The 22,703-nt window shown below is 40.5% G+C and overlaps 1 protein-coding gene and 2 non-coding genes across 3 annotated transcripts in view; 2 read left to right on the top strand and 1 right to left on the bottom strand.

The window, feature by feature from the left end:
* The window catches only part of LOC146306668 (kinesin-like protein KIF21A), a 42,446-nt gene that overhangs the window by 1,412 nt on the left and 18,331 nt on the right, over positions 1-22,703 (bottom strand). The window contains exons 3-34 of the mRNA XM_084710636.1: positions 21,164-21,346; positions 20,579-20,728; positions 19,769-19,903; positions 19,476-19,640; positions 18,986-19,101; positions 18,362-18,557; positions 18,068-18,257; positions 17,087-17,150; positions 16,232-16,435; positions 14,972-15,022; positions 13,478-13,538; positions 13,257-13,368; positions 12,965-13,153; positions 12,550-12,749; positions 12,342-12,449; positions 11,647-11,715; positions 11,419-11,564; positions 11,187-11,331; positions 9,856-10,050; positions 7,805-7,906; positions 7,021-7,186; positions 5,487-5,544; positions 3,700-3,754; positions 3,343-3,557; positions 2,946-3,119; positions 2,665-2,697; positions 1,988-2,124; positions 1,756-1,840; positions 1,181-1,270; positions 930-1,088; positions 722-839; positions 96-266 (exon numbers count right to left, since the gene is read on the bottom strand). Of these exons, the coding sequence (XP_084566762.1) occupies positions 96-266; positions 722-839; positions 930-1,088; positions 1,181-1,270; positions 1,756-1,840; positions 1,988-2,124; positions 2,665-2,697; positions 2,946-3,119; positions 3,343-3,557; positions 3,700-3,754; positions 5,487-5,544; positions 7,021-7,186; positions 7,805-7,906; positions 9,856-10,050; positions 11,187-11,331; positions 11,419-11,564; positions 11,647-11,715; positions 12,342-12,449; positions 12,550-12,749; positions 12,965-13,153; positions 13,257-13,368; positions 13,478-13,538; positions 14,972-15,022; positions 16,232-16,435; positions 17,087-17,150; positions 18,068-18,257; positions 18,362-18,557; positions 18,986-19,101; positions 19,476-19,640; positions 19,769-19,903; positions 20,579-20,728; positions 21,164-21,346 (4,242 nt within the window). The remainder of the gene's footprint in view (positions 1-95; positions 267-721; positions 840-929; positions 1,089-1,180; positions 1,271-1,755; positions 1,841-1,987; positions 2,125-2,664; positions 2,698-2,945; positions 3,120-3,342; positions 3,558-3,699; positions 3,755-5,486; positions 5,545-7,020; positions 7,187-7,804; positions 7,907-9,855; positions 10,051-11,186; positions 11,332-11,418; positions 11,565-11,646; positions 11,716-12,341; positions 12,450-12,549; positions 12,750-12,964; positions 13,154-13,256; positions 13,369-13,477; positions 13,539-14,971; positions 15,023-16,231; positions 16,436-17,086; positions 17,151-18,067; positions 18,258-18,361; positions 18,558-18,985; positions 19,102-19,475; positions 19,641-19,768; positions 19,904-20,578; positions 20,729-21,163; positions 21,347-22,703) is intronic.
* Positions 17,256-17,328, top strand: trnaf-gaa (transfer RNA phenylalanine (anticodon GAA)). Its single transcript has one exon. It is a non-coding gene; the product is annotated as a tRNA-Phe (tRNA).
* Positions 17,568-17,640, top strand: trnaf-gaa (transfer RNA phenylalanine (anticodon GAA)). Its single transcript has one exon. It is a non-coding gene; the product is annotated as a tRNA-Phe (tRNA).

The raw sequence follows: 22,703 nt of genomic DNA, 5'->3' as shown, positions 1-22,703 counted from the left end.
GTAGTTTCAGATGATATTAATTAAAATCTGGGAAGAAAAAAAAGCCTCTGGCTCCTGAATGTTTTCTATGATGCTCTGGCGTCAGATCAGTGTACCTGTAGCAGCTGTTTACTGCCTAAATCCCACTTCTTGATGTAATAGTCCCTGGAGCCGCTGTAGAAAACATCTCCGTGCACGGCCAAAGACTCCACGCTGTCTTGATGGGCGGGATCAAACGTGTGGCCGGAGGTGATGCTACCCTGAGCTCCTTCTGCCACCTCAAACATCTGGACAAACAAACATTTTTTTGCATACACACGAAAATGGGAATGCATTTACAGTTATGTATGTGTATCAGAGTAGGCTAACAATTTTTTAGCTAGCCAGCAAAATATGTAATGTTATTTTAACTTTTTAACTAAAAAAGTAGCCTTGTGTTAACTTTTCAGCTAGCTAGCGAGCGATGTAACATTTTTCTGGAATGGTTTTCCTCCGTCTTTTATACTTACCAGATCTCAACACCACTCAAGTTTATGTTTTATTTATTTATTCTAATTTGGATAAGAAAGCATCTCCATACTTAAACTGTATTCAATGTTGAGTCTTTAATTGTGCAACAGAGCTTGGCTTGATTTCAAATTGGATTTACTAATTTTAAACCTAGTTTTGCTAAACTCTGATAAGAGCTAATCTTAGATTAAATTAATCTTTGTTGGTGCAACCCACACTAAGCATCTCTTACTTTAATATGACGGTCTTTGGAACCAGTGAGGACAACATCCAGTCCACTGCCAAATTTGTCAACAGTCAGACACATGACAGGTCCTAAATGGCCCGTCAGCTTCCCCGTGGAAACAAACCTGGAGAAAGAAAGGAAAGAAAAGGAGATCAATTCTGTTTCGTCTGGACGGTTTGTACGACTAAAACTCTAATCTGTGTTTTAAACTTACTTGCGGAGGTCCCACATGCGCACAGCGTTGCCAGCGGCAGCATAGAGGAAGGAGCCTGAGGGGTTGAGAGCGATCTGGTTGATCTGACTCTCTCCTGGTGGGATGGACAAACTCCTGGCAGAGGAACACGTGTCCCCTGAACCCACCTGGCCTGACGACCTGACATCCACAAAAATACAAACTCCTAATTAGTGGACATTACACATAGATGATGCTAAATTCCAAATATTCTGGGAAGTGAGGTTACTTACGTGAGCGTCCGGATACACTTGGCGGAGTCCCGTATGTCCCAGACTTTGATGTAAGCAGTGGAAACAGTGAAGACAAGACTAGAAGTGTATCTGAAATGTAACAACAAAAAATATTTATCAAATGCACCCCATACACTACTATTAAAAACTACTGCAATTTAACTTGTGTTATTGATGTATGCTACAAGGTTCCAACACATGTTCATGGACAAAATTGAAATTTTTTTAAATAACTTTTCAAAGACCCATAATAAAATTCACAACCTGAAAGTACTTAAACGTTCATGTAGTATACAGTATAGCATACTTTGCTTCCATTGTTACTTACTGTATGAAAAATAAACATCAACCTTTTTCATTCTCTAAGAGATGCTCATATTTATTTCAAACTACAGGTACAGTAGAGCTTTACAAGCACTTCAATCAGTCGGGAACTGGCTTTCAAGTGTAAGAGAAAATAGAATTCTTAATGCATTTTATTCCATAACTTTCCCAAAACTTTACAGGATCTTTTTCCATGGCTCTCCCAGGCTTTGAAATTCTCAGGTTTTTCCATGATATCTTGATACTCGTACCTGACTGAGACGACACTGCTGGGATGATCTGCCAGAGACATGATCTCCTGACCCGTCACCAAGTTCCAGACTTTACATGTTCGGTCTGAAAAGACAAACACGAAGCACATGTTCAGACAGACAGAAACATGTTGCTAATGATCACAGGGACGGTTGATTATACACCTCAAGGAAATGGTATTTTAAGGGCAGTTTGTTTTCCTGTTTATTGAGATGAAGCAGTTTTGGTAACCTTTGGATCCAGTGAAGAGCAGATCATCTGTGGCGTCTACACAGAGAACAGGTTTGGTGTGTCCCTCGGCTACGTAGACACACTGAAGTTTGGCTGCACGGCTGTTCTTAGGGGCCGTCACAGGGTTGATCACACCTCTATAAAACACAAGACACAACAAAAGCAAGGTACATTTAAGGCTAATACTTATTTTTTATATATTTTGACTAAGAAGTACAAAAAGTCCAGGAACTGTCCTGCAGATCACCCCACATAATCTTGTGCCCATCAAAGTACGTCCACTGAAAGTGCCTGTTTTTTTTTTTCCACTGATGGGTTCAGATTGTTATGGAAATGATCCTTACAAAGACAGACCTTTTCAGACAGTTCTGAAGCTGTTATTGTACTGCTCTCTTCAAAGCCACCAGACTTCTTAGACAAACACAGTAAAATTATTCCAAAAACAAGCACTTTTAGTGGACGTACCACAACACATCTCCCTGCAAGGATTGTGTTGCAGCCATTGCAGTTTTGTGGCTGCCGTGAAGGTGATCTACTGGATCAATTCCAAAATGTTTTGTACCCATTAGTCATTTGAACCCAGAAATATGGATAAGAATTACTCTTTTAGTTTGCATTTTAAAAGAAGATTCCCAATGTATCCTATTTAAAAAGCAGACTTTAGTGATAAACATTACCTATGGCCTTCAAATACAGGAGCCTCATCCAACCTGAGCAAGAAAACAAAGTAACATGAAAAGTAAGTCCATCAAAATATAAAGATGCTCAGTGAAAGAAAAATACGAGCACAATAAATAATACAATAAATCAAAATATTTAATTCTCAGTGAATAATTGTGTTTCATCACAGGTGAGCAACATTAAAAAATATGAAACTGTCTCTCAGCTGAAAGGACCTGAGGATGTTTTCAGTTTAAGGAAAAACCTGAAGTAAAACATCATTATTGATGGTACTTACAGTGATCTGTAGTCGCTGCCTTTAGTTTTAGTCTCTGCTGTGCTCGGCGGGGGTGTGTGTGCGGGTGCTGGGATGTGTGTCGCCGTGGGTCCTTTCTCTTGCGCTTTCCTCCGGCTGAGGGGCGAGCGCTCCAGTTGCCTCCTCTCAGTCCCTGTGGGTGACCTGGATCCAGAACTACAGACAGTGAAAAGCATCACTTAAGCAGGGTGGAGGGGTGGGTTGAATCTTACCGAAACTGCCTCACAACTAATCATGTCCCGTATTTTAGAGCTAATAAGGACTCAGTGATGAATATAATAATAATCCGCCCACCAAAATAAATATTCATTTTGATAAAAAGAGAGAAACATCTCGGGATGTTCGTCTACCACAGAGAGATGTTGCCTTCAACACTCACAAGCCAGCTGGTCGGGCAGACAGTGCAGATGGGGAAACAGTTTGCTCCCGGTCAGGGGTTTGACCAGGTGCGTGACCCGGCATGTCTGCCGGCGCTTCCAGGCGCTCTGAGAGGGGCAGCAGAGGGGCCGAGAAGTCTCCGGTGGGGGATTCACAGGACAGATCCCCACTGCTGGCGTACAGCAGCTCCATCTGGGTGGTGGTCCGCCTGCGAGCCTGAAGGACCAGAGGAGTTTGGCTCAACATTCAGCTGGCTCACAAGTAAATGGACCAGAGCATGAATATTCCTCATTCTATAAATATTTACTAAAGTATACTGGACAGAGTACATGTGTACTACAAAACTCTTTTACAGTACCTTGCCTCTCGGTCTGGATTCACCACATAACTTCATTAAATCTGATGCCAGTGTGCTGAAACAAAGCCAGACATTTTTAATCCGTTACATCCAACACATGTTAACAAGCTCATGTTAAGCAGATATAATATTTAACATGTTTGTATGTTAGCATGATAACAATAGACCTGTGTTATCAATGATACTAATTAAGGTCCCATTCCATTTAGTGTAGCAGAGCCTTTCCAGTGAGCCAACGTACACAATAGCAGCACACTGACTCTATTTGACCTGAATGGAATGGAACCTTCATTAGTATCTTTAACCTCAAAAAAGGTCTATTGATAAGTAACAGTATACTTTCGGTACAGCTGAGGATGTTAGTACTTGTGCAAGTACAGCCTTTAAATCACAAACCAAATTACTGAGCTAATAAAATTATTATAGCTCTAATGTTTGGAAAAAACTACTGCAATATACCAGTCGACTGGCTCGAAATCTAAAAGAGCTGGGAAAACATATGGTGCAGCCTCCACTGTGAATAACATATGCTGTTCATTTCTACTGCTTTGTCTTTTTAAAAATATTATAGTCTCTCATGGACATTTGTTCCATCATTAAGTGTCCATGAGGTTCTAATTGTACAAATAAACCAAAAACCACTAAAAAGCCAACTATTTCTGTATTATTCTGAGATTTATTATAGTATTATTGTCATTTTTGAAGATGCAAAATACAGACTCCTCAATGTATACATCAATACGCTACATAAAAACAAAAGCACAACAATGCATAAACTGTTGAGAACAACCCCTTTAAAAGGATAATGCCTTGAAAAAAGTACCGGAATTATATCTGCATCCGGACGCCATTTGCTACTATCGCCCATAGTCGAACACTTCACCTCAAAATGTTGCTGCTTGTTTACAGCGAGGAAACACAGGCGTCCAAATGGGGGACATAGTTAGCACACAGCTAAAACACCTGCGACAGCACCCTTTTACCGACTCTAGTAAAAACAAGGCTAAATTGTCAAAATGTCATAGAAAGGCTAGAAAGGTAAGCTGTTAGACTTCACTTTAACAGCATTATATTGGCTGACAACATTACATGATCATTTATATTTGTAGTCTAAGGGAAATTTTAGCAGAAAGGTGCCCGGTTGTAGTACGTTACGTGTAGTACATTAAACTTGTATCTAATGAAGAAAGGGGAGGCATGAGAAAATATCTGCAGTACAAACAGAACCTAAATAGTAACAAAAAAGTAGAAAGAAGAAATAGAAACTACTTCTCTATTAAACAACACTGCTTTATTTATGATAATGTATTGTGACACATTTTACCTTCATGAAAAAACTGCAGCTCCTGTGACTTGCTACTGGGTTTCTGATAATATTTCAATGAACTGTTCAGCCCTCGGCAGGAGAAGCAGTCTGTACGCAGGTGTTTTCACTTACGTGGGCTTGTACAGAGACTGTTGGATCTGACTGGATCATCTGTGTTACTGCGTGTAGTTTGGTAAAGTGAAGCAGCTCCCTGCTCTGCCAAACATGGACCTGAGCAGAGGTCTAATCAGCCAGAATTAAAAAAAACACCTGTGTGCTGGAACAAAAGGCCGCTTCTCTACAGAACAGGTGTGATTTATAACATTAACGAAGGCCCAGTGAGCCAGCAAGAACAATACCAACACACTGCAGACATAATTCATGTTATCAATTACACCTGTATTTTTCCCACATGACTGATACATAAACCAGCTGTTTTTAACCTGAGTGAGAAATAAAGTGTTTTTTTCTCTGTATTTACCTGCCCTCTGTGGCTGGACTGGGGGTGGACTCATCACTACTGCTGTCCTCTCCGTTCTCTGTTACATAAAACACACACACATTAACACACATGATAGAAAAATAGGATTTCTCAACTAATTAGCAAAGCACATGTGTATTTTTCCTCGATGGTAAAGTATTATCTGCTACCAAACTGTATTTTCCATGTCCATTCAGAAAGCTACACCTTGCAGCACAACGATTACAGCTTCAGCAGTTCATAACAAGGTCAGGTGTCACCCGGTTTAGTTTAACATAAAGGGGGACAGTTGGGTGTCATTAGTGTGGGGCGACTGGGAGCTACAGTGTTGGGAGTATTTATCCTGTGTACACGTAGGATGGAGGAAGCATGAGAGAGAGAGAGACAGGACGACAAACACAGAAATGCAAACACAAACTGCTCCTGCAGCCAGCGTGAATTTTCACTGCTATTAAGTTTTAGTGACGACAACCTGAGTAAATGGGACTCGCTAGCAGGTGAGGAAACTTGACATCGTGCACGTCATGGCAGAGTTACTTTAACTGGTTAGTTTTTAAAAGGAAGCCTGAGGGTTTATGCACACTACAAGATTTCTGAATTAAGTATAAAAAAAAATTATAAAGATCAAAGAGTCACCTTGGGTAATGAGAAACTATCAAAATAATGACATAGTATTTCAAAATTACAACATTGATCTTCAAAAAAACAACATCTTAAAATAAGTACTTAGTGTCTCAAACTAATGATTTTGATGTTCAAAGTAAGAACTTAGTATCTTAAAATAACAATTTTGATCTTAAAATAACAACTTACTATTTCAAAATGACTTTAATTTTCAAAACAACAGCACAATATCTTAAAATAATGACTTTGATCTTAAAATAACAACTTAGAATATCATAGTAATAATAAAAAAATTACTCTGATCTCAAAATAATGAGTTGGTATCTCAAAAAAATTAGAAACTACCTTAAATTTATTTACTATTCGGTACTAATATTCAGTCAATATTTAAATAGTTTCTCATTATAATAACTTACAGAACGTTTCCCATTACAATGGTGAAAATGGGCTTCTATACATAAATATGAAAAGTAACATTTAAAATTTTAGAATTTTGATCTTTTAGGTAAACTGCATATTTGTCCTTGATTGTCTGTAAATTTAGTGGAAATCTTTTATTGTGCATGTGCCACGTACGCTCTCTGAAACAGTCACATTGCTATGCAACTCGTACTCACCTGGTGACAGGTAACCTAACTCTGAGTTCACACCAACACAACAAACAAAGAAAACAATCAAATCAAAATCAAACCCAAAGATGAGAAAATGGCTACTATTTATTTTACAGGCCTGCTTTTTGTTTTTGTAGAAAGTTCAATGAAAAACTACCTTTTGTTTGTTTTCTCTTGTAATGAATATTTCCATGACAAATGAGGCCTTCAAAATAAAACGTAGCCATACGGTGAAAGAAATGATGATTAAAAAGGTGATTTTGTTTGACATGCTCAGAGCGTTTGTTGGTGCTTCCCACCTTGCAGGGCGCTGCCCAGCAGAGCGTCCAGCTCCGGGTTGATCTCAGCTTTCTCCTTCAGCATGTGGAACAGCAGCTGGTTCTGAGTGGCACTGTTGATCTCCGTCTGCTTCAGCCTGCCCTCCATCACCTTCAGCTGGGAGTCTTTCTGAGCCGCCTGCAGACCCTGACAAGGAGCACACAGCAGAGCAGAAATAACTTTACTGATTGTGTATCTTGTAAACAGACAGACCTAATGATGACTCTGTGTTTTTACATTTAGTAGCCTATGTTCTTGTAATTACTTCCATTTCTCTGTTTGTTCTTTGCTGCTGGGTTGATTTCCTCACTGGACCAATTAGGTTTCATCAAATCTAATCTTATCTAATCTAATTGACTTAATTTAATGAAGTCGCTCCATTTAAAGTCTCATTGAATTCAGTCTCATAAAGGAGCCCTGGCTATGAAGGCAAACTCACGATGAGCACAAGTTGTACACCAGCGATCACAATGCAATCAAACTCATAAAGTGCATTTATTTTGAAAGATCACCAAACTAATGATAAAAATAAGGAGTTCTTCATGTTATTTTGTAATTGATCTACATTGGATTAACATGCTGGGCCTGAATGACTCATAATAAATCTTATAGGGATAAAAGCAAAGAGTTTATCAGGTTAAATAAGTTGTTTCCAGAATAATCCACCAACCTGACTTTACTTGTTGTCAGTATATGAAAGTAAACAAAGACACACTAATAAAATTAAGACTGAAATAACATTAAGTTAGTGAGGGCAGTAGATACCTTATTGATGGCCATTGTCACGAAGTGGTCCAGAAGGAAGCGAGCCTCTGATAAATTACAGGAGCTGATCATGGCAGTAACATCCACTGTGTCTCCTTCCTCCTGTAGTCCAGAATAATAACACATTCAATCAAGTAGCATTGTAAGAGACTTAGTCATGGAACAATAGTCAGAGTCATAGACCAGCGTATCCAAACCATGGGGTGCCTTGGCCAATATTTAAAGGAATATTTTGGGAAACACAGTCACTCACTTTCTTGCCAAGAGTTTGACAAAAAGACTGATTCTACTCCTGTATATGTATGTTAAATAGGAGGCTGATTAGCTTAGCTTAGCATTAAGATGGGCAACAAACAGACACAGCTGGTCTAGTTCTGTCCAAAGGCAATAAAATGTGACGACCACCACCTCTAAAGCTCAACAAAAACTAGTTCTTACATAGAGATGTTGAAAAATACAACCAGTACCTGCTTGGTGATGACAAAGCTAATTTATGCTTATGCTTGCTTATGCTAATAGTGTTTTTATTAGGTACTTTTCCATGTATGCAGATTTACCCCTAGCTACATTCATAGAAGATCATCCGGTAAGTTTTAATGTATCATTTTGCCTCCTAAAACTGTAATTTTAGAAAGACCCTCTCCAGTGAAAATCGCATTTTTAACCTTGTTAGCACGTCCATGTGGTGTTTGTCCTGTGTTGCAAGACATATCTGGTGCAAAATAAGCAAAAATAAACCAGGTTCAGCTACTTAGGGGCAGGAGTGGGGACTGGGGTGTTTGCATATTCATGAATCCTTGAATGCTAAATGAAGGCAAGGTGTAAAGCTACATGTGAACTATTTTAACAAGGTATTTGAACTTACTTTGCATAAAAAACATAGACAATTTATTACTTCTTGCAGAGCATATTGTTTAAAACATGGCTAAAGCTGGACTTTAAAACTAGTGTAATACTACATAAGTCTCTCAAATTCATTCTTATTTTTAATGATGCAATCAAAATTGGTGAATCAAAAAGTATAAACATGAACAATATAATAGTTTCCCATAAGTGAAGCTATAACATCTCACCTACTCCTGGTGGCTGGCTGCAGTATAGGTCATTAATCCAACCCCCCTCCATGATACTAAATAGGACATCAGCCAAATTAAAACATCACAGTACATGTTGAGTAGTTTTTTTTTCCCCAAAGATGGTTTCTTTCATGTTAGGTTGTTCTATCATGTTGGTGCTTGTTCAGTGTTTGTTTGATGCTATAAACAGGGGGTTTCATGTCATGATTGACAGCTGAGCTCTGCAGTCAGTCAGCTGTATGGATCTCGATACTGCAGCTCCAACCCTGGTCACTGCAGGCTCTGGCTCCAAATGGCGTCACTAGTGCAAATTGGCAGTGCTCATATTCAGGATATTCTGGCTTCATTTTTGCACCACCAATGTTTAGCACAAGTGACTGCAGCCACAGGAGTCTGAAAGCCTCTTGGACAAACAGGTCTCTGATGCAAGCAGCCAGAAACAGTACATTTCCACCATTGTTCATCCTACCTCTGCTTTAACTTAGCTCAATAACAATTCATTAAAAGAAACATCTGACAGAGTGAACTCGCTGCATGAACCTGCGAGGCCTTGCAGAGCAAATGCTCTTCAAATAACACATTTGGAAAAATTATGAATTGCTGTTAACTGTGCATTATTAGGCTGCTGGACCTATGGCTGTATTAATGGGCTGTACTGCCAGTGGCTGTTGTTTACTTGAGCTGCTGTTCTGAAAAATAAGCGCCCAATGCTTATTTTTCTAAGTGGGGTCACAAAAGTTGTCGTGGTGCTGAACTATGCAATTATTATTTACCTATTTTTCCCCTGAGGGTTACAGTCCAGTACAGGCATATACTAGCTAATGAGGTAGTGGTGCACATCAACTGTGTTTATATGGCAAATGCATCACAATTCCACAGTAAGAATTCTTCATTTACCTTCATTAATTAAACATTACAACTACAAACATTATGACTACATTGGAATAAGACTCCTGGGACTGTCCACCATCTCACCTTGGCCTCCTCCATCTGCATGATGTTGGCCTGGCAGTCGGCGATGCTGTCATTGATGTAGTCGATGTTGGCGCTCAGAGACTCCAGCTCCTCGTTCAGGGAGGCCAGGGAGCGGTCGGCGTCTGCACCCTCCACCGCCATCTTTTCTCTCTTCCTGGACACTCGTTCCCTCCGCCTGGTCAGGTCCTCCCGTTGCTGGAGTGGTGGCGGAGTTTACAGGGAGGGAATCACGAGGAGACAGGAAGGAAAGGGACAAAAAGTGTGTCAATTACATTTGGGGTAAAACCAGAGAAGTAACTAAAAGAGAACAGATGTGAAAAAACAAAGAAGGAGTTAGGGTTAGAGTTAGGAGCTGTAGAAATTGGTAGCAAAATAAAAAATGCTTTTTGTTGAAATCAGCATGTCAAAACAGTAGAATCTCTATGCTCCAGTCATTTATGTCTCCCCGAGGCCTGGAAATTCATACATGAGGATATACATCACTACAACTCATTCTATTCATGCTTAAGTAAACACAATCTTTCCAGACTTCAGTTCATTCAAAATGCAGCTGTTAGACTCATCAAAAGTCCCACAAAAGAGAAAACATAACCCTAATTTTAGCTTAGTTACTCTGCTTAGTTATAATAATAATCATTATATTTGGCAAAAAAAAAGGCAAAGCAAGACATATTATAAATTATTATTTGGTGATTTTATTAAAGAACACCAGCATCTTCAGCTCCTGGCAAGAAAATTAATGTTTAAGAAAATAAATGATTATAAATATGGAGGGTTAATGGAATATAAATATTTAACTGATAATGAATGCACAGAGCTGATTTAAAAAAAAATAAAATAAATAAAAGCCTTTCCGAGAGCATTAGAGATGTCCGGTGGCTTACATCCATTGGTAGACTCCCTGTCAGAGCCGTAGTCTCATGGAGCTGCTATGTAACAACAAAAAAAATGTCCAATGATTTTTTTAGTGAAGAAGATGAAACACAGCAATACTTCTTTATGGACTGCTAGAGAGCACAAGAGGTCTGGTGAAAGAGTTTGGTATCATGTTCATCCTAAATTTGACCTGTTTGATGTTGATAAGAACTTTTCCAATTAATCAGCAGTAGATTCAAAAGTGGGAGCAAAACCAACAGCGTTTATTTTTGTGTTGAGTGTATCTGTCAAACTAAATAAAGATTTGTTAAAAAAGGGAAGAAAACAAACAAAAAAGCAAGAACACAAGGGACAGAAGCCAGTTCATACAGGTTTACAAAACTTACAGCATCAATCTATTTTCCTTGAATTTTACAGGACCCAAAAAAAAAACCAAAACCATTTTGATGTGTTACCTTCAGCAGTCTGTTCATATCCGTCTCCATGTTAGAGATGGTCATCCTCTGCATGATGATGTCCGTAACTCGTCTCTCCAGTGACTGCCACTTGGCCCTGGCTGTCCTGCTGAGGTAGATACTCCCCATCCGCACTGGAGAACTCCTGTGGAGAAAGATGGGGCTCTTAAAAAAGCACAATCAACAGTGTAATACACACACCGACACACATAAAGCTGCTCAGATGCCGTACCTGGCTCCATTTGACGGGGACGCTCCAGACGTATGCATCCTCCCCGGGGTGGCTCTATGTGACGGCTCCTGCAGAGGTTCGGGTAAGCTCACCTTCCGGCTCACCTTCCCGGACACAGGCCTCACCTGCCGCCTGAGAGCTGTCACCTGATACAGGAGACATTTTGCATATTAGAGCGAAACAAAAGTGGACGTTGTTGTGATTCCAATGCGACTGTATGTGTCTGACCTCTTCATTCTTCCTGCGAAGAATCAGCTCCTGTTGTCTTTTTTGGGCCTCCATCTGCTTCAGCTGGTGCTATAAGATGAAAAGAATATCATGTCATGTACAGGGGGAAAGTACAGGGTTGTTGAAATTCATGACAAGCATCAACCAGCTACATCAACAAATATATCGTCTATTTGTTTGAAAAATAAATAAATAAATTATTATAATAATAAACATCCTGGGCAAGGCTAAAACTATAAAAATTAAATTTGAATTGCACATATATTTTATTTTTTGCATTGTATTTTTTATATTTCCAACTAACACCTACTTAAAATAGTACTTTGGACAATTTTAGTGCAGAAATTTACAAAAATAAAAGCATTGTAAACCTAACTGACATAATATTACACGTCCTGCCCATTGGCACTGAGGCATTAATTAAGGAAAAAGGATGAACTACAAAATGCGTCTCTCAGACACAGCTAAGATTAAATAAATAATTATTTTCTTCTGAAACACAATCAGCATTGAACTTTGATCAGATTAACTAGAACCTAAAATATTTCTTTTGACACATAGCAGCCTAAAAGCCTTTAGTTTAGGTGGGTTTACCCCTGATTATATCTTTGCTTATCTGTAAAATAAAGCAAATAAAAGTACCATGACAAAAAAAGAAAGAAATAGCTCTGTGTGGATGTTTCTATCCTTCTCACCTCTGCTCTGCGATGCTCTTTCTTCAGAGAGGCGATCTCCCTGTTCCTCCTGCACTCTGTGGCTCGGTTTCTCTCCTGCTGCTCCTTCATCTGACGCATCAGCGCCACCTGGTGGACAAATTACAACACAGCAGGAGAATATCAGCACTGCCACAAGACAAGTGTGGAAGGGAGAGTAAAGAAAAAATAGAAAGGCCCATCTCTTTACCTTGGTCTTCTTCATCTCGGTCACATCCAGCTGGAGCTTTTTGAGCTGCTTCTCGTACTGCGACTGGTTCTTCAGCAGGCGGGCGTGTTCCTTCTGAGCCGACTGGAGCTTCTGCAGCTCTTTGTTCATGGAGCTCAGCTTCCTCTCGTACTCAGCTTTGATCCTCTTGGCCTTCTCCTCTGTACCCGACTCTACTGAACCTGGAGATGAAGAAGACAACGATTATTAATAGCCTTTCATGTTTTTTTTGTTTTTTTTTTATCTTAGTTGTTTCAGAGGTGCTGTCAACAGGCATCTGCTCTAGGTAATACACTGACTATCTATAAGTACCTCATACAACCCTACTTCAAATAATCTGAACTGTCCCCTTAAAGGCTTGTCACTGAAGTCAAGTATCTCTTTGTGTGTCTCTTACCCATGTTATGCAGTACTTTGTCCCTCTCCAGCTGTGTGTCTTTGATCTTGTTCTGCAGCATCATCAGCTTCTGCTCGTACTGCTGTTTGAGCGTGTGCAGGCGCCGCTGGCTGTTCTCCAGCTCGTCGATCAGCTTCTGCTTGATGGCGATCTCACAGGTGATGTTGGCCAGGTCGGCCTGGACGTTTTCTGCCACACAAAGGCGTCATTAGACCTCGATGCGTCCTCGATTTAATGATTGACTATGACTTCAGAAATGAGGCTGTAAATAGCTTGCTACGACTAAAAGTACCTTTCTCCTCCAGTTCTTCTGAGTCAGACTCGTCAGATGTCTCATCTCCCGCCATGTCAAAGTCCTCCTCCTCTCCATCTGCATCCTCGCCCTCTTCGTGGTCGCTGCCCTCCTGGCAGCATATAAGCACACGAATGACGAAGACAATAAAAACACACACACACTAAGAAATGTGTGATAAATAGCAATCTAAAAGCTTGATTCAGTGATTCTCCACCTACCACTTCTGCTTCCTCGTTGCCTCGCTCCTGCTCATTGTCCGGCACCTCCTCTTTGACAACACTGAAAGAGGAAAAGACTGTTGGCCTTTGTTGTAGACGCGTTGTAGATACCGTAGGTCAGATTTGAAATGGGTAACATGCAAGTGATTACACACTGGATCAGATCAGGAGCAGCAGATGGAGACTCAGTGTTGATTAATGGATGATTTCACTGTGACCGAACGGAGGGCAACATTAATGATACGCAGGGTAAGACAGCATGATTAATTGATCACGATTAGCAGTTATTACCATCCACATTACAAACTGATTTCATTTAAACAAGGGCTGTCACACACTATCAAGATCTGTTGACCATCATTTTAAACATTATGATGTTGTTTACACTCAAAGACATTTTCTCAACTCCAATCTTTGGTATTTTTCAACCTGGACCCTATTATCCTGTGTTTTTGTGTCTAAGTCACTAATGGGAACAGCAGTTTTAAAAAATGATGTGAAGGAAGCGCTGCAGCAGCAAAAGTGAAACTAAATTAAAACAAAATCCTTACAGACAACTGCACACCTGTACATCCCCTGAAAGTGTTTGTTTTTGTCACTGACAGGCTTTGATTGTTATTCAGTGTCTGACAGCATTATGGAAAGGATCCCTACAGAGATGAAGCTTTTTTTTTTTTTTAAAGTGTAAGACACATTCTGTTCAACCAGAAACAGCCGTTTTATAGCTCTTGCCAAAAATCCATTTACAGAAACTGTCATTTTAATATCTTTACTCAAACAAAGAAGAGCTCCAACCAAAAACATCTCGACTCGTCTTTCTGCAGCAATCACCAGTTCTGGTTTGGTCAAAACAAACCCTTAATTCACCGCATTAGATGTGGAAATATCGAGAAAAGAACAAGAGGGAGGTCGGTCATCAGAGAAGCAGCGAGGAGAAACACGGTGTACAGGCAGAATATTTTCACATCTACTTCAATGAATGAAGGGTTATTTCAGCCAAATAACCAAAGACAGTTGTAGCAGTAAAAAGACAGTTTAATAAGTTTAATAGTTTAATTAAACCCTTATTTAATCTGTTTTAATAGTGAATTGTTGCCAGGAATCCAACCCAGGATTAGAAATAAAAACATAAGAAAATATGGTCCAGGTTGAAAGTTACTCTTGTTGGTTGAGACACTGCTTATGATAAAATCTGATCAACATCTCTCTGTGTGCAGTGACGAGGAAAACAGAGACAAAACAAAGGGTTAACAGGAAGAGGTAAGAGCTGCTTAGAGTCTCTGCTTCCCTCCAGGAGTGTAAACCACCTGTAGGTGCAGAAGAAGTTAGAGATTAGTTGCTTTGGGATCTCAGAAAGGGAGATTTGGGTTAAGACCGGGGTCAACAATCAACTGAAATCCTGTCAATTACGTGGTGCATAAAGGACTGATTTGCACTGCTGGTAATTGAACCAGTTTCAGATGTGACCCCGATCCTGGGTGGGGTGTAGCAAACCTGTCGTGTTCGACTGGTGTGTGGTGGTGATTGTCTTCGTATCGCCTTAGTCTTCGGAGAAGGGAAGGACGGGGTGAGGATGGTGAGGTGTGGAGGTGAGGAGGAGGTAGAGGGGGAGCAGATAGGCCGCAGAAGTTGGGGCAAGTGAGGGAATATTACAGGAAAAAGACAGAGAGTCAGAGAGCAGCAAGAAAGACCAGGTGAGTGCGGAGACTCTGACAAACAGTGGGCTCAACTGACAAATCCTGATTATGAAGATCCAGATGACAAATTGAAGGAATAGTTCAGATTATTTTAAGTGGGGTTATATGATGAGGTACACACTTATCCATAGTTAGCGTATTACCTACAGTAGATGCTGGTCTCCAAAAAAGAAAAGAAAGAAAGAGTGATATTTGGTTTATATGATGATGGTTTCCTGTTGGAAAGTGTTGAAAATATTCAAAATATGGGACACACCTTTTTTGTCCGTGTTTTTTAAGAGATCAGCTTTAGAAATGTCTGACTGTGTCAAAATGTCAAAGTTTCTGTGATATCAGCTGTAGAGATGTTGGCCCTCTCTCAAATATAATGGGACTAGATGTTACTCAGCTGTTTGTTTCAAGAAATCATGCATCCGGTTACTCAAGATAATCCACAGACCTTGTTGTGAACAGTTCCACTACCTTCTTTCTAGTAAAAAGAAAATGCCAGTTAGTCCCATTATATTGGAGAGAAGGCCAACATCTCTACAGCCGATATCACAGAAACTTTGACACTCACAGCAAAACAATACAGATGGATAAACAGCACTACAGGTAAATATGTCAAATACCAAATATCTGTTTTTGATTTTGGGGTGGACTGGCCCTCATACAACCCCACTTCAAATAATCCAAACTATCCCTTTAAATTCCTCACTTTGAATGTGCAGATCTCAAGCTGGTCCTTGCAAGTATGGAAAATAAAGTGCATGGGTACATTGAGCAAACACTCACAACAAAAGAATAAATGATCACTGTGCTGCAGGCAGAGTGCCAGAACAACCATCATCATCAATAGCTGTCTTTATCATCTTGTCTCAATCCAGCCTTCATTCCATTAAAGAAACATCAGGGGGTAAAGTGCTAATGGAGGGAGATAATTACCCACAACACACCAGGCTCTCACCATGACAACAGACAAACATCAAGACTCCCTCTTTTAAGTTTCTTCATAAAGCTTGTGTCATCTAATTCACCTCCAGGAAGTGTCTTGAAAGCAACAAATCTCAGATTATACCTCTTCTTCTTCTTCTTCTCCATCTTCTTGAGCCTCTCCAGGTTTTTCTTGGCCATCTCGATGACCTCGCTGGCCTCCTTCTCAGGGGCGAGGAGGGCAGTTGAGAAGGAGCCGGGGCCGCCGTACAGCGAGGAGCGCGTGGAAGCCCGGGACAAATTCTTCCTGAGATTCTCACTCACAGCCTCACTTTCAAGAAGTTTAGCTCTAAAGGAGGGGAAAAGAAAACCATATTTTATGGTTAAATAATGTTGTTGGGGATCTGTAAAAGAGAGTCACATCTTAAGTTAGCTAATGTTAGAAAACACTAGCTAGCTAGCTAATGATTGACGTAGATTAGTTTGCTAGTTAGATAGTGTTTTGCCACCATTAGATATCAGATGTAAATCACTAGATGAGGATTGATGTAAATTAACTAGCTTTTTTGCTAACATTAGCAAACTTAACAACATCTTTTACGTAACTTTAAAATTTATTTTGAACATAAATGAGCCAAGCACATAACACAGAAGAGCAAAGTCATGACCCACTCTACTCTGACTCTGATTGGCTGGTGCTTGTTGTCTTTGTTGTTTTCAGGTTTTTTTGGGTTGGGTAGATAAGCCAAGAGGAATGAGACTGGGAAGGTTTAGGGTAAGAATATCAGGGTAAGCCAATCAGAGGCAGAGTAGACACATCATGCCTTTACCAACTTGGGAAAAAACAGGAAACAGGAAAGGAGAATGTTGGTACCAAGGTTGGGGCAGAATATAGGACATTTTGTTTAGAATGGCTGATTAAATATTAAATATTATATATGTATATATTAAATACTAAAACAAACAAGAAAATCAAATTTAAAATGTGGTCACTACATACCTGAGCTCCTCGATTTCTTTGATGTAGTTCTGAATCATGTTCCCGATCTCTTCATTGCCTTCACCTATAAGAAAAGACAAGACTTAAGTTTTAACATAGATTCATGTTATTCATTTTTTAAAGGTTTTTCTGATGTTCATTTGATGGCCACCATATCCTACAAACAACAGCCGAAATAGCTCAGTTGGGAGAGCGTTAGACTGAAGATCTAAAGGTCCCTGGTTCGATCCCGGGTTTCGGCAGCTGGTGAGTTGCATTTTGGGAATACACTGCCTTCATGGTTTGATTTGATGGTTTCTCTCTGTTCAGTGTCTTATAGGCCCCATGTTTCATAGCTGATTGGGTCTTTGGTGTCCATGCAAAGTGACAGAGCAACATTGCCTTCATGGTTCATAGCTACTGCTCGCTGAAATGTCAGTATAATTTATTCAATATATTTTTCTGCTTTTCCCCTGAGGGCCACTAGAATGCTGTTTTAACAGCCGAAATAGCTCAGTTGGGAGAGCGTTAGACTGAAGATCTAAAGGTCCCTGGTTCGATCCCGGGTTTCGGCAGCTGGTGAGCTGTGTTTTTGGAGCTCATCAGAGCTGCTGACTCATAGCAGTCGATGTGGGACCTCTCTGTATTGACTGTCCTACATGTGTGCGCATAGCTGATGGACCAAGTCTTGAGTGTCCATGTTCTTCTACAAAGATCTGGCTAACAGATAGCAGGAAAAATGTATTGATTATGTGCCATGTGATCTGAGCTGCTAAATACAGTATGAAGCAATTAGTTAGGTGGTAGCAGTAACCACAGGAAGGGTTCTACTTTAATTATACTACATTACAATCATAAAAAAGGCACATGTGAATAAATAGTTGTGAATTTTGACAAGCCAACAGGGTATTAATGTGGAGGTCAATATGAAGAATAGCAGACATTTGTTCCCCACTACATCAGAGGTCTTCTTAAATCAAGCAGTCTTGTCCAAGTACCAACCTGTTTTAGCCAGGACCTGGTTGGCCTGGTCGCTGAGGATCTGTGTGAGTCTGGCTCTCTGGGCGTCGATGGTCTCCTGCATGGCCTTCACTCTCACCCTCAGGTTGTTGTTCTCCGTCTGCAGCATCGAGTTTTCATGGACCAAGTCGTTGATGCCCTCCATGCCGTCTTCACCCACCATACGCTTCCCCTGTGCATCAGGCAGGGTGAACAATATTGTGAAAAAGATTTCGTTTTCTTTATTCATCTCTTGTTTCATTTAGCAGCCTCTCTCCTCTCCTTCTGCCTTCTTACCGTCTTGTACTCCATCAGCTCCATCTGCAGTCGTGCGATCTCAGTCCTCAGGGCGCTGATCTGCTGGCTGGCTCTGTCCTGGTTCACCACCACCTTGTTCTTAATGTTTCGGGCTCTGTTGGCGTACTTCAAGGTGTTCAAGGTCTCCATGAAGTCCCGGTCTGACGGGCTGATACAGGCGATCATCATTGTTTGACTGGAGAAGGCACAAATGAAGGATTTTATTGATTTTCCAGCCTTCTAAATGGTCTTCATACTGTCTTTCAAATGTTTTGAACTATGTGCTAGATGTTGCTGAGGAACCTGTAGCAATATATAGAGTCACATCTTAAGTTAGCTGATGTTAGCAAAACAGTGGCTGAATTGCTAGCTAATGTACATAAATGCAACACAACTGCCTAGCTAGTTAGTTAATTTTGTAACATTAGCTAGCTTAAGATGTGGCCATATATGTGGCATTTACAAGAAAAGGAGAAAGTCGACTGAGGTGCCAAGCTTGCTCAATAAAGCTGGCACGTCAACTTTTATATCACTAAATTGCCTGGTTTGTGATCATGATCAAATATATACGGTACAGTTATATTTGTTTAATGTATTTTCAGATTCAGATTCAGCCCCACAAACCTGTTGCCACCCAGTGAGTCTTGTAACAGCCGGGTCAGTTTGGAATCTCTGTAAGGCACGTGGGTGGAACGCTTACTCCTGTCTCCAAGAGCACTGATGACGTTTCCCAAAGCGAGCTGAGGAAGAAACAAAGCTATTTTAGAGGAAAACAATTCCAAGTGCTGAAATAGAGAATTAAGAACACTTTACTTTTGATAAACATCATTAATTTGTACTTGTGTAAAGCTATAAACAATGGCACTTGTGGAAGTGAAAGTAAGTAAGCAGTTCATGTTCTGGCCACCTGAGGGCTCCCTTGCTCCACAAAATCACCAGATACTGGTGAATTAAAAGTTTGAGTAATTGAAGAACTATCACCCCAATGAAGAAAAAAAATATTTCTGGTAGGTAATGTAGCAACATTAAATCATAATAGATTAAACATATAAATACAACACATTACTATGACCCATAACTGCACTGTTCTGTGTTATATGAAAAGCTTCCTCACCAGCCCACAGTTGATGGAGATTCCCTCTTTGGCTCTGTCTCCTGTAGCTCCAGTTCTCTTCAGTCTCTCAGAACCAGCCAGGTCCACAAAGTGGAATTTGGCCGTCAGCGTCTCAAACTCATTTATCTCTGAGTTGTTCGCTAGACGGTTGTCTGTCGCATTATCCTGGAGGAGAAAAGACAGAAAAAGAAAATAAACATAGGGGCAAACACTTTTTTGAACAATTGCTATCATTTAAATGTTTCCTTGTGAAATTGCAGCTGCTGACCAACGCTGTGTGTGAGCGTACGTACATCGTTGTCTGGAGAGCAGACTCGAACTTGGCACAGGTGGATGGTGAAGATGGCGTGGGAGCGCGAACTTTGGACGTTCATCTGGGTGCTGGCGGTGGTACGAGACAGGGCGCCCAGCTTCAGACATTGCATCATCTGTTAGAGGAGTTGTGGAGGGGAAGAAGGAGGGAGGAATGACAGACAACAAAATCTGTGTATTCAAAGATGACATTAATGTAGAAACTGTTGCGCAGAGAGAACCCGTCCTCTATATAGCAATAAATGGGACAAACCTCTTTGGTTAAGAGAAATTAGTAATGTAAGATGACATTTTCCATTTTCTTCTACAAAATTTACAAGCCTCTCAGAAAGTGTCCTGTCACTCTGGATAATCCATAGCTCTCACTATGAGCAGCTTTCAAATGGACTATTTATTCAGTAACTCCACTCATAATGATAGAGGTGTATGGATTCTTAGATCAGTGGTTCTCAGACCTTTTTAAGGTGGAACCCCCCCCCCTTCAATAATCAGGTTGGTGTTCTCAACCCCCACAAAAAATCTGCGTTACAGAAAGTCAGAGTGACATTTCTGACAGTTTATTTTCATGTGCATGCAGACTTTCTAGTCTTGCAAAATTATAATACACCCAAAACTACTATATCTTTATTCAGCATGTGTTATACTGATAAAACAATGATTTTTATTGCAAAATAACAAAATGCTGAATGATTGCTTGTAACACATGACACTGTTACGTAAATAAAGCTAAAATGTTGGACAAAGATGGGGTCTGGTGGAAAACAGGTCATTTTGTTGCGTTAAAAGCAGACCTCAGCTGCAGAGGTGACAGTGCGAGTGTTGACCCCGACTGTGTAGATGCCTCCGTTGGCGTCCTCGTGGATTTTAATGTTGGATTTCTGCTTCCTGGCCTCGAGGTCTCGCGTCGAGTCAAACAAGTCCAGCACCTCCTCATTGTACAACTGGTGGAGATAACAGGAGATAGTATAAAGATAAAAAATAGATAACTAATACAGATATTACTGCATGAAGATCAATATATCATCTTTTGCTCTCAGCTGTTTCCTCACAGCTGTTAGTGGCCACTTGTTGGCGGTTAAAAATAAATCCAGGAGCTGACCACAGAGACAGACTAATGACAGTTTAATGGCTCTAGGGTCATCTGGATGCTTTAACAACTTAATCACGGCACCCCCTGCTGACCTTTGACCCCTTCCTGTCATCATGTTCTGGCTACGTCTAACTAATGGACCTTCAGTGGACTGGATGTTTACCGTTTAGACTGAGTGCTGATGATTGCACTAAAATTTGAGACAAAACGCTGATTTCTGGGTTTAAAATTTGAGAAACTGTTACATCTTTGGTCTGCTTCGGTGTGTATGTGTGTGTTTGTGCACCTCCAGGAACTGTGCGTTGATCTTGAACTCAGGAACAGGTCGGCCCTGCTCGGTGGCAGTCTGTCTGCGCTCCTCGATGCCTCTGAACAGGTGGTTGACGGCCCGGGGGATGATACCCAGCTCGTCCTCTCCGATGTTGACGTCGAAGCCGGTTCCCATGGTGTAGGTCTTCCCCGAACCCGTCTGGACGCGAGGGAGAAGACAGAGTCATCAGTTACCTTAAAAATGGGATTAAAAGTCTATTCCCGTGTGTTTTAGTGTGTTTCTTTTCTGTATATTTCATCTTATGTGAGATTCAACCATTCAACCCTCTCTTGGTCTCAGACGTTGGGGTGCAGCTTTGTGAAGTTTCTCTTACATAGGGGGGGGTCAGAGGGGATGGGGTGGTCGCCACGGTGACAAAAAGAGGAATGCAACATTGAGCTCAAATTCATGCGTCACCCCTCTCTTTCCAGTCAAAACGCCTGAAAGAGACCCTGACAGGAGTGTGTGTGTGTGTGTTGATAGATGTGTGCATGAGAAATATACAGCAGTGTGTGTTTGTGTGTTTTACTCTACGAGATCACACCTGTGTCGTTACTATGTGCACGTACACATACGATGTGTTTGTGTATGTGAGTGTGAGGTTGTCTGTGCTCCCACTGCGCCCTGTGAAAGGCTCTTTGACAGGAACACAAGAGCTGCAGGAACAATGTGAGGAGAGAATAATGGACAGAGAGACGAAGAGCGGAGGGAAAGATTAAGAAGAGGAAAAGTTTAACTGCAGCTAGAGAGAGTGACCTGCAGCCTGAGACACACAGAGAGACAACACGTCCTGAGAGAGAACACCAACAATTTTAAAAAGCCAAAAGAGTTTTTAGGTTTAGTGTAGGTAAGAGAAGTGTTGGACTATCCAGAAGAAAGCTACACTACATGTAAAGAGTAAAAAAGTTTATCTGAGTTTATCTCTAAATCAGTGGTTCTCAAACTTTTTCTGGCCCCACTTCAGAAGCTGAAAATAGTTGACACCACGCATTGTTTTTTTTTAATCAATCATTAACAATGACAAGGGAAACAAGTAATAAAAAAGAATCCAAGTTGAATTTTAGTGAAATATAGCTCAGCACAACAACATCAGCAAACTCTTGTTTATTTTCCCTTTACTTTCATTCCCTCTAAATTCATCCACGCACCACCTGCAGTGGCTCCGTTCCCCACCAGCGGGAGCCGTTCCACAGTTTGAGAACCACTGCTCTAAATAAAGCATGTCTTCTGTCTGTACTGCATTCTGGCCTAAACAAAATGTAATTTACTGCAGTGTGACATTTGTTGAATTATTGTCTCTATGATGGACAAACCTAATAGTTAAAGGGAGTGAGAGACAAGAACCTGCCAGTTATTGTTCATTTATTTAAAGCAAATAACCAAAAAAGAATGCATGATAAATATCAGGTGCTGATAAATTATTGTCTGATAATGAGAAATTAATATAATTATTATTATTATTATTTGTTATTCAGATAATGAAATTATAGACAATAAATACTGGTGATAATAATAT

Source organism: Lutjanus erythropterus, chromosome 22 (genome assembly GCF_056507025.1).
Source record: "Lutjanus erythropterus isolate fLutEry1 chromosome 22, fLutEry1.hap2, whole genome shotgun sequence".
In the NCBI taxonomy this organism is placed as follows: domain Eukaryota; kingdom Metazoa; phylum Chordata; class Actinopteri; order Lutjaniformes; family Lutjanidae; genus Lutjanus; species Lutjanus erythropterus.
The sequence above is the reverse complement of the archived record's forward strand: the minus strand, read 5'-3'. Positions and strand labels throughout refer to the sequence as shown.